This window comes from Mixophyes fleayi, chromosome 7, assembly GCF_038048845.1.
Source record: "Mixophyes fleayi isolate aMixFle1 chromosome 7, aMixFle1.hap1, whole genome shotgun sequence".
Classification (NCBI taxonomy): domain Eukaryota; kingdom Metazoa; phylum Chordata; class Amphibia; order Anura; family Limnodynastidae; genus Mixophyes; species Mixophyes fleayi.
In genome coordinates, this window is record NC_134408.1 from 153,689,229 (window position 1) to 153,704,398 (window position 15,170).

General features: G+C 45.0%; 1 protein-coding gene across 3 annotated transcripts in view; it reads left to right on the plus strand.

Moving 5' to 3' along the window:
* Positions 1–15,170, plus strand: part of DTX3L (deltex E3 ubiquitin ligase 3L) — a 30,023-nt gene that overhangs the window by 1,970 nt on the left and 12,883 nt on the right. For all 3 annotated transcript variants that reach the window (XM_075181242.1, XM_075181243.1, XM_075181241.1), the window contains one exon: positions 9,271–9,617. In XM_075181242.1, the coding sequence (XP_075037343.1) occupies positions 9,271–9,617 (347 nt within the window). The remainder of the gene's footprint in view (positions 1–9,270; positions 9,618–15,170) is intronic.

Below are 15,170 nucleotides of genomic sequence, written 5' to 3' on the forward strand. Positions count from 1 at the left end.
CACGTTACTGATGTCAGTTGCCCACGAAATCCCTATGGCTGGATACCGGGGGAGAGCCCGAACACTGAAGCGTCTGACACAAACTTTTTTTGGCCTGGAATATCGGATGACATCCGGGCCTACTGTAAGTCCTCCGATGTGTGTCAGCGGCTTGTGTGCCCCCATCAGGTCCTTGCCAATAGTAGGGGGACCTTTACAGGGAGTGGCTGTGGACATTGTAGGTCCTCTACCTGTGTCCAGTAGTTTGGGGAACAGGTACATCCTCACTGTGGTGGATTATGCTACCCGTTATCAAGGGGCTGTGGCCGCCATCACTGTGGAAAAGGTAGTGGATGTGCTGTTAGGAATATTTAATAGAGTAGGGTCCCCTAGTGAGATCCTAACCGATCAAGGGACACAGTTCAAGAATGAACTGGTTCAGTGTCTCTGGGCAAAGTGCGGATTGAGGCAACGCAGTACCGCCCCCTACCATCCCCAGACTAACGGACTGTGTGAGCACTCTGAAGCATATGCTACAGGCATTTGTAATCCTGGAGGGGGTGACTGGGAACGTTATCTGCCGTACTCCCTGTTTGCTTATCGAGAGCTGCCGCAGGAGTCTACCGGTTTCTCACCCTTTGAGTTACTATATGGCCACAGAGTACGTGGACCCCTCAACCTATTCCAAGAGTCTTGGAAAGGGGAGCTACCCAGGATGTCTCTGTGGTGGAGTATATGTTAAAGCTCAGGTATCGGTAAGAGAATCTCATGGGGCTAGCCAGATTTTTTGCGGGTGGGCAGAAGGTATTTGTTCTGGTGCCCACTCGTCAGAACAAGCTCCAGACTGCCTGGGCTGGACTGTACACAGTTTTAAAATTCAGTTGAGTGCCTGCAAGAGGGAGCAGTTTGAGGCAGGGCTCTTTGCGACTCAGTTTAGTAGAAAGCCCGGCCGGACTTCCTAGGGTGATGTACCATGTGGACACTAGTGAGCATATGCCAATTAGGCAACCCGCTTATCCAGTCTCACTAGTGGCCAAGGAGTGTGGCTGGATTACTTTTAAATAACTTATTGTATAAATTTATTTCAATCAGTGGTGCAGTGCGCAAATTTATATCATTGCAAATGTACTGATATTTGTGTTAGAAATGTATTGATTTCTGATGCAGTAGGTATATGTTGGAGGAAATGTGTTTTTGTAAGAAAGAAAGAAAGTTAATCTCATGATAATTACGCCTTTTCATTTGTGAGTAACCAAGATCTCTTTTAGCCTGAATGCACAGTAGGGAGTCATTACCTTTCTATCCTGTCTTTTTTAAAAGATAGACAAACTACACGAAAAATCAAACCGGCAAGTAATTTAGGAAATCACTCATTTATGTAAATTTTGTTAAATAAATTGCATTCAATCCAAGATTAGAGAATATATTACATCCTGATGGTAAACATTGAATGACTTGTGATGCCAGCTAAAATCAGAGGACTGGATCACCCCCTGCCAACATGTGTGTGAGAAACTGTATAAAAAAAAGCCCTGTTTGACCAGGTAGTAGTATTCCATCTGTATTTCTGAGTGATCACCAGTACCACTAAACTAGTGCGAAATGGTCCTTGTCAGGACCCTTGAGCAATAAAACAACACTGCTTGAAGATTTTGCATGACACCTATTGCCTGCTGTATCCTGTGACCAACAGATAAGAGCTTACACTCTAATCCGTTCCCCGGCTGTCCTGTGTCAACGCTTTTTCCGCTACCCAGCAGTCCTGATCCATAATAAGCTGGCAGGGAGGTACCAGTCAGCCCACAGCAAAGAGGCACTGCAGCAGCTACTTCTTCTACAACTATTTGGCATTTTGCACGTCGGCAAGTGTTTGGTGTCAGGTGACACCAGTAGGAGTGGTCAGTTACAGACAGTTACTGACGGTGAGAAAGAAACCCAGATAGACTGTGCAGGAAGTACATCCCTTCATCCTACTTCCCCTAACAGACCAGATGATGAAGTAAGCCCATCCGGTCACAGTTTATAACTGGTGGCAAGTGGCTGCATAACCCAGGATTCACCAGGTGTGTTTTTTGGAGACCTGTTTCGGAGAGCTGAGTTACTCAAGTGTAGAGTACCTGCAGCACAGTGGAATACACAGGATGGCTAAATACAGTGCAATGTCCAAGGTGTACCTCGAGATCCTGTGCCAAGCAAAGAACATTGAATTTCCTTACTCAGCGACAAGGAGCGAATGTCACTCACTGGACGGTTAGTGCCTCTGGTCTGGTACGTGGCTCTCTCTCATTCCTGCCGGCGCCTGTCCTAAGCCGCGGCCGTCCGCCATTTTGACTAGATTGTGCATGTGCAGGACTCTTGAACTTAAAACCTTGCTTTTAATCCTATTGGTGAATCAATCACCACTCACTATTTAAGGCACCTGTGTCCTTAGTATCGTTGCCTGTTCTTGGTTCTCATTCCCTTGAGACTCCTAGGTGTTTCCTGTGTTCTGCTCGTGTTTTGCTGTGGACAAGTCCTCTCTGCTCATCCGTGGTAAACTTGCCCGCTATAGACTACCTCTACTCCGCTGCATGCCTACACCTGGACAAGCCTTATCTGCTCTTCTGTGGTAAACATACCCGCTATAGACTGCTTGCCATTCCGCTGCATACCTGCACCTGGACAAGCCTTCTCTGCTCATCAGTGGTAACGTACCCGCCACAGACTATTTGCTATTCAGCTGCTTGCCCGCATTTGGACAAGTCTCCCTTGCTCATCAGTGGTATACTTGCCGCTACAGACTACCCGCTATTCCGCCACCTACCTGCACCTGGACAAGTCTTCCCATCACCGCAGTGGTACAACTTGCTATCCGCAGACCACTGACGCTCCCGCAACCTACCTGCACCTGGACAAGTCTTCCCATCACCGTAGAGGTACAACTTGCTATCCGCAGACCACTGACGCTCCCGCTACCTACCTGCACCTGGACAAGTCTTCCTATCACCGCAGTGGTACAACTTGCTATCCGCAGACCACTGACGCTCCCGCTACCTACCTGCACCTGGACAAGTCTTCCCATCACCGCAGTGGTACAACTTGCTATCCGCAGACCACTGACTCTCCCCGCTACCCACCTGCAGTGGCACGAGTCTTCACTGCACATCAGTGGTTATACCTACCTCCGCATTATAGTTGCAAGTCGTTGACTCTCCTGCTGCATAGCTGCAAGTCGCTGACTCTCCATTGACATTCCTTATCCTAAGTTGTTGTACTGTTCCAACCATTCACCATACTGCCCAGAGGATCGCTGTGATAAACTCCGCCCCTCTGGTAAGCATAATCACACCTGGTGAATCCTGGGTAGAAACTCCTAGTGCCCGTGACAGTGAAATGAAAAGGGCGCTAATGGCATGGAGTGAGCAGCACAGGTCAGGAGATGAGGAAGCTGATCGCGACAGAGGAGACGCAAAACTTAAGAGGTGCCTGCAGTAACCCCCCAGATCCCAGCACCTGGGGGTAAATGTATCAAAGTCCGGTTTCTTCATCTCGCGGGAGATCGGCGTCTTTGCAGCTAAAATTTAAAGGGGCGATGGCTTGTAAAGGCAAGTTTGCCTGAACCCTAGCTCAGCAACCATGGAAGCAGCGGCACAGTTGGCGGATAAGTATGTGGTAGTTTGGCCACACTGGCAGAAGCGCCAGCCACAAAGGACTATATGAACAGGGGAAGTACCCACAAAGTTGGGTGCTTCTAGCCAGCCACTACTCCGCCCTGTCCCTGGAAGTTATCAGAGACCACTAGACCCCCGGCTGGAGTGCTATGGCTGCGGGAAAATCGGCCACCTGAGACTGTCCCAGAACCCATGACACCCAGACTCATGCCCCTAATCCGAGTCCTGGAGCCCGGCTGACTTGTCTAACTGGCGGAGGTGAGCCCAAAGAGACTGTTCCCACACAAGCCAGTCCAGAGGAGCGTGGCAGTGATGAGAGTAACTCAGTGAAGAGAGTCACTTGTTTGGCCAAAAGACCAACCAAAAACATATGGAGGGACCTGCAGGCAGTCCAAGTGGGACCCCTGCTGAGAGAAGGACATAGAGACTCAGGGGCCTCAACCACTGTAGTCAGTCCACATCTTATTGATTCTGCTCCAGTATTGCAGGTTCGCACTGCCAGATTTACTGTGGCAGATGGACTGGAAAAGGAAGTGCCAGTAGCAAGGGTGTATCTGGACTGGGAAAATGTCCAGGAGTTTCGAGATGTTGCCGTTATGGATGGCCTCCCAACCGATGTGATCCTTGAGCAATGACGTTGGGGGTGAAATTGTGACCGCATTTCTGAACTCCATTACCCGGCTACCAGACTACAGTCTTCGGGATCTATATCTGCACAGCAGAGGAAAAGACCACAGCTGCTAGACAACAGCCATCACCAGTAACCACAGCATCATCCAGCCCAGAAGAAAAGACTCAAGTTGGTAGATCTTCAGGAACCAACCAGCTCTTTGCATCTGAAAAGACACCTAGCAGCGCAGAGGATGTTGTCTGCAGCCAATCCGCTTATCGGGTCTCACCAGAGGCCAAGTAGTGTATGTACAGGGAGGTGCAGCAGATTTCTAAACCCAAATGAGCAGAAAAATTTGGCGCTGACTATAGCAGTCTATACCTTGTATAGTATAAATACAAAACCGATTCAAATAACGATTAATATACTTTGATTGGAAACAATTGCTGCTTTTTTATAGAAGTTGTTGTGCATCAACTTCAATTATAATGAAGAAAACAAAAACGCGCACAGTGCTGGGGTGTGAGTTTAATTCCCGACCGTGACCTTATCTGTGTGGAGTTTGTATGTTCTCCCTGTGTTTGTGTGGGTTTCCTCCGGGTGCTCTGGTTTCCTCCCACACTCCAAAAAAACATACTGGTAGGTTAATTGGCTGCTGTGAAATTGACCCTAGTCTGTGTGTGTGCGTTAGGGAATTTAGACTGTAAGCTCCAATGGGGCAGGGACTGATATGAGTGAGTTCTCTGTACAGCGCTGCGGAATCAGTGGCGCTATATAAATAAATGGTAATGATGATGATGAAATACCACTGTAGATATAAAATATATAACAACATTTATTTGTATAACCATTAATACATATATAAAGTAAAAAATTAAAAAGAAAAGAAAATATCAAAACATACTCCACCAAATCATTAATCTGGACTAATTTTGGTCTTAAATTTTGTTGAAATCACCTATAGTGCACATATAGGGAAAAAAAGGAAAAAAGAGTCTCATAGACAATTCATTGCATAATCCGGTGTAGGAGATGATTGAGCTAGATGTGAACCAGCCATTGCGCAATCCATGGGCGTCCTCTGTTGTCCTTCTTGGGAACCAATACAAGACAAAACGTTTTTTTGGAGATTACCGGTGGTTGAATGAGATGACCATGTCTGACGCCTAACCCCTGCCCCGCACACTCTGTTAGACAAGTTAGCAGGAGCAAAGTATATTTCAACTTTTGACTTGAGCAAGGGGTTTTGGCAGGAACCACTGACATGGCATTCATCACCCCATTTGACCTGTTTGAGGGTAAGTGCATGTCGTTTGGGATGAAGAATGCGCCAGCCACCTTCCAGCATGTAGTTGATTACCTACTGGAAGGGTGTAAAGGCTGTGCTCAGGCTTACTTAGATGACATTGCCATTTCAGAAAATCCTTGAATGACCATCTGAACCATGTAGGGCAGGTGTTGGAGAAAGTTCAGTGGGCAGGTCTTACCATCAGAGCAGACAAATATCAAATGGGCATGTCAGAGGTAAAGTACCTGGCGCATTGAGGTAGGGTTAAGCCAGAACCAGCTAAGGTAGAGGCAGTCCGAGACTCAAATGGGCCCACAACCCAAAGACAAGTACTGGCCTTCTTAGGGACCACTGGGTACTACAGACATTTCGTCCCAGACTTTAGTACTGTAGCAAAGCCCCTGATGTATCTCACTAGGAAAAACTCCTTAAAGTAGTGAACTGGACACCCGCTTGTGAGCTGGCATATCAGTCATTAAAGGATTCATACTCTAGTACTGTTGGCGTCCAATTATGACAAGGACTTTATTGTACAAACTGATGTGTCACAGTGCGAGTTGGGAGCAGTACTTAGCCAGGTGGGGCCAGTTGGGCCGGAGCACCCTGTGGCCTATTTGAGCAGGAAGCTGCTGGACCGGGAGGTGGGGTATGCCATAATTGAAAAAGAATGTTTGGCCATTGTTTGGGCAGTGAAGGAACTTCAACCTTATTTGTATGGACGACATTTAACGATGGTGACTGATCACAACCCTTTCAAGTGGCTACAACACACCTGATGGGAGAATGGCAGACTCTTGCGGTAGAGCTTTGCACTTCAAGTTTATGAATTTCACATTGTCCACAAGCAAGGAAAGGCCCACAGCAGTGCAAATGGACGGTCTTGGCAGAAAGAGTCGGGTCACCCCCGGTAACCCCAAGAGACTGCGGACCAGGAGCGAAATCGTGGGGACATGGCCCATTGGTGGCTCGCATAGACAGGGGCGAGAGGAGTGTGGCCTGGTCCCCCTCGCCTCCTACATGGTCTAAATGACTGCTTCAGCAGTGACTTGATGTTGCTGTGCCAAATGGGTTAAACCTCAGCACTAAAGGATTAAAAATGTATTAAAGGCATTATTATTGTAAATATTTATGGGCACTGGGCAGTAACCAGCGCGCAGCACCGGAAAGGGCCAAGTCCTGGCGCTGGGAGTGTAAATTTATTTATTTTCATATATTTATGTATTGATTTATGAGGTAATATGTCTTGTTGGAGGATGCTTGGGTTTGTAAGAAAGGACTTCCCATGCACATTTTGTATTTTCAGTATATCTTTGTAGTCTGACTGCACAGCAGGGGATCGTTACCATTCTACGTTGTGTAGCTTTTTCATCCTGTGTCTTAGAGAGATAGGAAACCTCTGAACAATGTACACAGCAAGTGATTTGGGAAATCACAGATTGATGTAAATTTTGTTAAAATTTAAAATTGCTTGATCTCCAAGTCTAGAGTATATTACATCCTGAGGATTAACATCGGAAGTAATATCTCAGACGTTGTGATGCCATCTAGGATCAGGGGGCTGGGTTACCCCCTGCCAACATGTGTGTCAGAAACTGTATAAAAAGAGCCCTCTTTGACCATGTTATATATTATTACATCTGTAACTTATGAATGATCACTAGTACCTCAAACTGGCGTGTAACTGTCTTTGTTAGGACTTATTGAGCTAATAAACATCACTGCTTAAGTCTCCTGCTTTGACGCTTATTTACCTGCTGTAATACCTTTGACCTACAGATTACACCAATCTAATTTGTTATCTGGCTGTTCTGAGGTTAGGACCCAGCATCTAGTAACAATACTCTGCCCTCTACCCTGCAGCCTATCAATGTGATAGACTAGGGGGGAACCATCCACAGCAACCCTGATCTGAAGTAAGAGGTCAGGGGTACCAGCCCAGGTGCCCAGCAAGGGGGTACACTAGCAGCGAGAGTTACCCAGAAGGAATCATTTCCGGGTCCTTGTGAAGGAGTTTCGTTGTGGCAGCATGGAGTCCCTATAGTGTTTCATAGGGGCGCATTTGGGATAAAGAAAGGGGATGGTAGCAAGGCAAGCCCAGCCGGTCCCCAGCAACATGACAGGGTGTCATAGGAGAACCATCCTGTCACAACCGGTAAAGGTGGTCTTGCAATAGTCAATTCAGGAGATTATGAGGGCATGTACTAAAGTTTCTGCAGTGTCTAATGTGAGATATGTGAGTATCCTGGAAATGTTTCTTAGATATACATTATGTAACAGGATTTAGATACAGACTGGTTGTGGAGAACAAAGGACAGTTCTAAGGAAACCAGCACACCTAGGCAGCGAGCTTGCACGGTGGGATTTATTGTTATGTTGTCCACAGAAATAGAGATATCAGGTAGGTAACTTCTGTTGGCTGACGGGAATAGTATTAGCTCGATTTTTGAAAAATTGAGTTTGAGGTGGCGAGAGGACATCCAAGATGAAATGGTAGAAAGACAGTCAGTAATGTGGCCAAACACAGACAATGAAGTATTCAGAAAGGATAGGTAGATTGGGTGCCATCTACATAGAGGTGATACTGAAACCTAAGGGAGGTTATTAATTGTGCAAGACAAGTGGTATAGATAGGAGGAGAGGACCTAGGACTGAGCCTTGTGCTCTCCATCTTATAGAGGAAGAGGAGCAGAGGCGAATCCAGGGAAACTAATACTGAAAGAGCGATTAGGTAGGATGAGAATTAGAAGCAAGCAATGGCCTTTAGGGAATATTATGGGAGGGATTGATCCAGGGAATTTATTTAATTGTCATTGTTGGGGTCAGGAAAGAAATGTTTCCCCCGTCAGGCTAAATTGTCAACTGTCACACTGTGGGTTTTGTTTTAGCTTCCTCTGGATCAAAGCAATTAGAACTTATGAAAGGTTGATGGATGTGTCTATTTTCAGCCTATGTAACCTTTGTAATGCTTAAAATAAACAGATATGTATTTCACTATCGTCACGCCCTCTTGGGTGTAAGTGTGTGTAATGCCCAGGAGTGGGAGGAGTTCTGAGAGCGGCAGCAAAACAAAACATGGAAGAGTAAGTGGGAAAAGTGCAAAGAGATATAAAAAAAATGCGAGGTGCCAAAGATTAAAATAGAGATGCAGAGGAGGGAAGTGAGGTATCAAGGGCAGCAGCCAAATCCCACTTAGATTGGTCTTTGTTTTATGAATATATTTCTTCTAGGCTCCAAATGTGTCAGTTTTGCAGCTATTATGTGTTTGCAACTGTGTATAAGAATTTGTATCTGTATCTTAACGTCTATTAAGACCTATTCAAATCTGTCCTTTTATAATGGCGTCTTTTGCAGTTTAGAAATTGTGAGAGGTATAGGACCATTTATTGATGCCTTGATGGTAAATAGGGAGTGATGATAACATGGTTGGAAGGAAGGAGTTGGGTGGAGATGGTGATGTATTAAATTACTTGTAGAGTAATATCATGCACCACCTTCTCGGGCCCATGTCCTTGCCCCCCCCCCCCCCCCACACACACCTCTTTCAGACTTCTTCTAGCTCATCATTATCAAACTCATGTATCAGCTGGAAACACAAATACGACCCCTTTACAAGAACATTGATTGGAAGCTTCCACTATTGCTAAACTGTACACACAATCTATTATTTGAACAGTAAAATGTTGGGCAGAATCCTGTTATCTATAATATGATTTCATATTCTGCTTCTTTCATTATACATACAGCTCAGCAAAGAGTGCTGGAAAAGAAAAATCATGTAATACAGTTTATTCCCGCTGAGGTGAAGATTGCAGATGGACAGGATGTACTAAGGTACAAGGACGAACTTATCAACACTGCTTCCAGTGACAGCACAAAACTGAAGACTCAAGATATTTATTCGAGTGACAGGAAAAGAAAAGATAATGATCAAGAGGAGTTAGATCTCAGTACAAGAGAGGAACAGTTTGACAAAACTCATAAATCCCGACTTGCAGAACACAACAAATTTCCCCACTCAGACATGACACGAACGTATTATCCAGGCAGCACTACCGGTGCAGAGGAGCGCCCCCAGCTGGATCACCCAGAGGTAAGCATGTTATTACTGTAGGTACAGGTGTAACTCATATTTGTGGTCAGTGAACTTTGCAGGTAGAATAGATGAGCTCTTTGTTTTCTCTGCTCTGCCAGGCTGCATGGTGCAGTGATTGTGTCTGTGAGCTTAGACATCGCTCCACAATACAGCTTGTGCCCAGCTATTTGATGAACTTAAATGTTAACCATTTAGTGTTGTAACTCTAGGCCTGATTCATTAGGGAAAGTTAAGTAAAAAATAGAGTAAGTAGTCTCCTGGACAAAACCCTGTTACAAACAATGCAAGGGGTGCAAATTAATTTTCTATTTTGCACATACATTAAATACTGTCTGTTTTTTCATGTAGCACACAAATACTTAATAACTTATTTGTACACTGAAATTTAAAGTTGATATTTGTGGGCTACATTAAAAAACAGACAGTATTTAACTTATGCCCTCTAACACCAACATAGTTATACTGCAGAAAAGCACACAATCTGGAACTGTTTCCTGGATAGCCTATTAGCTTAAACAAACATCTAGGGCCTGATTCATTAAGGATCTTAAATTCAGAAGTTTCTTATTTAAGTCTCCTGGACAAAACCATGTTACAATGCAAGGGGTGCAAATTAGTTTTCTGTTTTGCACATAAGTTAAATACTGACTGTTATTTCATGTAGGACACAAATATCAACTTTAAATTTCAGTGTACAAATAAGCTATCAAGTATTTGTGTGCTACATGAAAAAACAGTGAGTATTTAACTTATGTGCAAAACAGAACACTCATTTGCACCCCTTGCATTGTAACATGGTTTTGTCCAGGAGACTGAAATAAGAAGTTTCTCAAGTTAAGATCCTTAATGAATCAGGCCCCTAGATACTATTTAAAACACTTGAGGGTGACTATTGTCCCCATATATTATGCTACTCAGTGTAAGGATTCAAACATCTCAACACTGGTAATTAAGAATATAAATTAATAGTTGTCCTTGTGGATGTAATAAAATTGAGATCTTAGGGATCTTGTTCCTTTCTAACTGTCCACAGCTAAAATCAATCAGATCCCCAAGTGGAATCTTGTACAGCAAATCAGCCCAGCTCCACAGTTATTGTAGGAAAGTAACTGATCTTCAATTTTAATAATATTTGAGACATTACCCACAGTATAATCTAGTGGACCCTGATCAACAAGGCACCCCATCATCGAGGTATCTTTTCCCAAATGGTGGCTTTAATCTCCATATTATAGGACCACCCAGACAATGGACTATAGTCCCAATTAGAGTAAGAGTCTATTGTAGTAGTGTTAACCTGTATCCATCATCATCATCATCATCAACATTTATTTATATAGCGCCAGCAGATTCCGTAGCGCTTTACAATTGGGAACAAACATTAATAAAACAATACTGGGTAATACAGACAGACAGAGAGGTAAGAGAACCCTGCTCACAAGCTTACAATGTATGTGACAATGGGAGTTTGAAACACAAAGGCATGTGCTACATCATATTGCACACTGGACCAGCTAGACTGCAAAGGCAAAAAGTATTGAGTGGGCTGTGTGATCAGTCACACAGCAATGTTGGTCAGAGGGTTGTTGTCTTGTGTAAGCTGTATAGATGGTGGTAATAGGATAACCTAGAGAGCTTAAGATGCTAGTTGAGGAATATTATAAGCTTGTCTGAAGAGGTGGGTTTTCAGAGAACGCTGTAAGGTTTGAAGACTAGAGGAAAGTCTTATTGTGCGAGGGAGGGAATTCTAAAAAGTGGGTGCAGCCCGAAAAAAGTCCTGTAACCGGGAATAGGAGGATGTGATGAGAGTGGAAGAGAGATGCAGATCTTGTATAGAATGGAGGTGTTGAGTTGGGAGATATTTTGAGACCAGTAAGGAAATGTATGTTGGCGCAATTTTATTGACGGCCTTATATGTAAGAAGAAGAATTTTATATTGGATTCATTGAAAAACAGGCAACTAATGTAGAGACTGGCAGAGTGACTCAGCAGAGGAAGAACGATCAGTAAGGAAAATCAATCTAGATGCTGCGTGCAAAATAGATTGTAGGGGTTCAAGTCTGACTTTGGGAAGACCAGTAAGGGGGGAATTACAATAGTCGATGCGGGAGATGATGAGTGCATGAATTAATGTTTTTGCGGTGTCTTGTGTGAGATATGTGCGTATTATGGCAATGTTCTTTAGATGTATGTAACATGATTTAGATATAGAGTCGATGTGGGGAATAAATGATAGTTGTGAGTCAAGGATTACACCTAGGCAACAAGCTTGCGGGGTGGGATTTATGGTCATGTTATCAACAGAAACAGAAATGTCAGGCAGGAAGCTTCTGTTTCTCTTGCATCCTATCTGGGGGACACTGCTACCATGGGGGTTGTATGAGGGGAGTGTGGAGTTGGCACTTAAGTAGTTAACTTGTTTAATGTATCAATGCTGACTGACACCTCCCCTCTGCAACCCCCTGTAACTCCCCAGTTTAGATTAAGTGCCCAAGGGAGTTGGGCTTAATCCTCAATGCTAGGGTTTTACTTTTTTGTTTTCATTTTATTTAACTTTATTTAATTTTATTAATTTTTTAAAGGAATTTTTTATTGTTTTCTTATGCGAGGAGTGTGTTCTACCTATAGAGAACACACTCCTGGTATGTAGCCACACTATGTTGTCTTGTGAGAGCCGGATTGCTCTCACTGAAAGCGCTGTCAGTGTTTAGTGCTGGCAGGCCAATAATGAATCCGCTGTCACACTTCAAGCCTCCCAAGTACCGGCGATGCCTGACAGGCATAGAGTGGCGGTACTCGGAGCAATGGCGGGCGCCATCTTACGGGGCCAGACCAAGTTCCCTACTCAATAAAGAAGGAATTTAGTCTTGGCTTTAGACTGCGGACATCGGGCTTATCCCTGCAACAGCAGAGGACAAACAACGGTGGCCTGAAAAATAACAGAGGTAGCCACAGTTTGAAGCCGGAGCAGAAATCCTCATGGGGGGGGGGGGGAGCTAAGCTGTTTAGAGCTCCCCCTTCGTTCTACTGCACAGTGGATTCTCCTCCCTGCTGGCACCAAGAGTTTGCCCGGGAAGACTGCAGACTCACCTCAGCACTTCAAGGGACACTGACTGAATGACTCCTGTCCTCCTTATCTGACTTTTTCTTAATATTCATATTAGATATATATATATATATGCTTGGTTATTGTGTTGCTAGTAGATTATATGTATATTAGATTCTACTTAGCCAACTTGCATTTTCTCATACTGTTTGTTACAAGATATAACCTGTCTGTTAGAGATTACTTACTATTCTTGTATATATTTTCACACTATACCTTGTGTGACTGCATTCTGTTACTTCAGTGTGTTTTCCTCTTAAAAATATGTCTGATAAGGGAAAAGCACCTTTTACAAAATATTTCACATGTTCAAAATGCAAAGTTAAGTTGCCTATTGGACAAAAGGACCTGGGGGCACTTTGTACTGACTGTGACGCAGGGACACTCTCTATGCAGGCCCAGGATAACGTACTACCATTGCCGGAGGAACCGTCATAGGTATCTTCCCTGGCGGAGTCGGTTACTACACTGCACCAACTGCTTACTAAGTCTACGGGGTTAACAGCAGTTTCTGCCGTTCTCCCCACAGCTTCGGGGGAAACTGTCCTCCCTGTGACTACAGGGATGCCAGTGACCGCAGGGACATCGGAACATCTTCACTGCCCACTAAGCCAGGCTCTTCCTCCGGAGAACCTGCTTGGTCCTGCTTGGTAAGAGGCTTAGGCAGACTAAACCGCCTTCTAGAAGCGCCAAGAACGGTGCTTTCTACCAATAAGAGGTCTCGTCTACAAATCCCCTCCTATCCCTCTCTGATTCTGAGAAATCATCAGAAGAGGAAGGTGAGGTTATTTTTAATTCTGACTCTACACATATCACGGATCAGGACGATTGCCCTAGACATCACCGTATTGAGGATCTGGTCTTAGACGTCAGGAAAGCTCTGGATCTTATGGATTTGGATGAACCCAAATCTTTGGATCAGGGCCTTTTCAAAAAATGAGAAGACGCGCAATCCGGTTTCCTCCGTCAGTGGAACTCACAGACAATGCAGAGGCTGCTTGGAAACAGCCGGACAGGAAGTTTACCATTCCATGGAGATTCCTCACCCTGTACCCGTTACAGGAGGAGGATTTGGCCCAATGGGAGCAGATTCCAAAAGTTGATACAACGGTTGCTCGCTTAGCTCGTCCTACTATGCTTCCGGTGCCAGGAACAGTGGCCCTACAGAATACCACTGACCGCAAGGTTGAGGGTCATCTAAAATCTATCTATGTAGCAGCAAGCACTTCCATCAAGCCCATGTTTTCATCGGCATGGGTTGCCAGAGCGATGGAAACATGGGCAGAACAGCTGGCAGAGGGACTGCAGGAGTCAGAATTGCTTCCCCTAGCCCTACATCTGAAAGAGGCGTCTGGATACTTATAAGAGGCGGCCCAGAACGCAGCCTCTATTTCGTCCTTCATTTCAGCCTCAGCGATGGCAGCTAGAAGGACCCTATGGCTGAGGTCCTGGGATGCTGACACAGAATCTAAAAAATCGCTTGAAACCTTACCCTATTCAGGCGCAGTATTGTTCAGGCCTGAATTGGACAATATCATTTGTCAGGCCACGGGTGGCAGAAGTACTTTTGTACCAGTAAATGTGCCTAAGAATACCTCCTTTTTTTGGCTCCTTTAGACAGCCATTTCGGGGAGGCTCCTTTACTAGAGGTCAGACGGCCAGAGGAAGACCATCTGGTAGCAGGGGGCATTCCTTCAGAGGCAGACCCTCCCCCTCCACGAGACGTCCGTCTGATAAAGTTCAAGAAAAACCTGCTTCCTGACTCTCACCCACCCCTTCTTGCAGCAGCAGGAGTGGGGGAGGGTGGGGGGGGGGGGGGGCGGTTGAGTCTATTCAAGGAACAGTGAATAGCGGCCTCCCAAGACATTTGGATTTGCAGAATAATGCCGAGAGGGTACATGGTAGACCTTGCAGGCCCGGCCCCTCGTTGCTTCTTTACGACATACCCCGCGATCCAGAAAGGAGACAGGCGATGCAACTCTGTGTCGCTTGTCTTCTTTCTGCAGGAGTCATTTGCTCGGTACCAGACAATCAGAAGAGACAAGGGTTCTACTTAAATCTGTTCCTGGTTCCGAAACCGGATGGCTCATTCTGACCCATTTTCAATTTAAAAATGTTAAATCTACACCTGAAGATGGACAGATTTCGCATGGAGTCTCTCCAATCAGTGATCAATGGACTGGAGGCAGACGAATTTTTAGCGTTTTTTTAGCGTGAATAGACATAATGGACGCCTATCTTCATGTCCCCATCTGGGAAGGACATCAGTCACTTCTCAGATTCACGGTAGGTTCAGCCCACTACCAATTCCAGGCTCTCCCCTTCGGCTTTTCCACAGCGCCCAGAGTCTTCACAAAAATAATGTCAGTGATGGCGGCATGCCTTCGTTCCAGAGCGGTCAAAATAATACCATATTTAGACGACCTCCTCATTAAGGCCACATC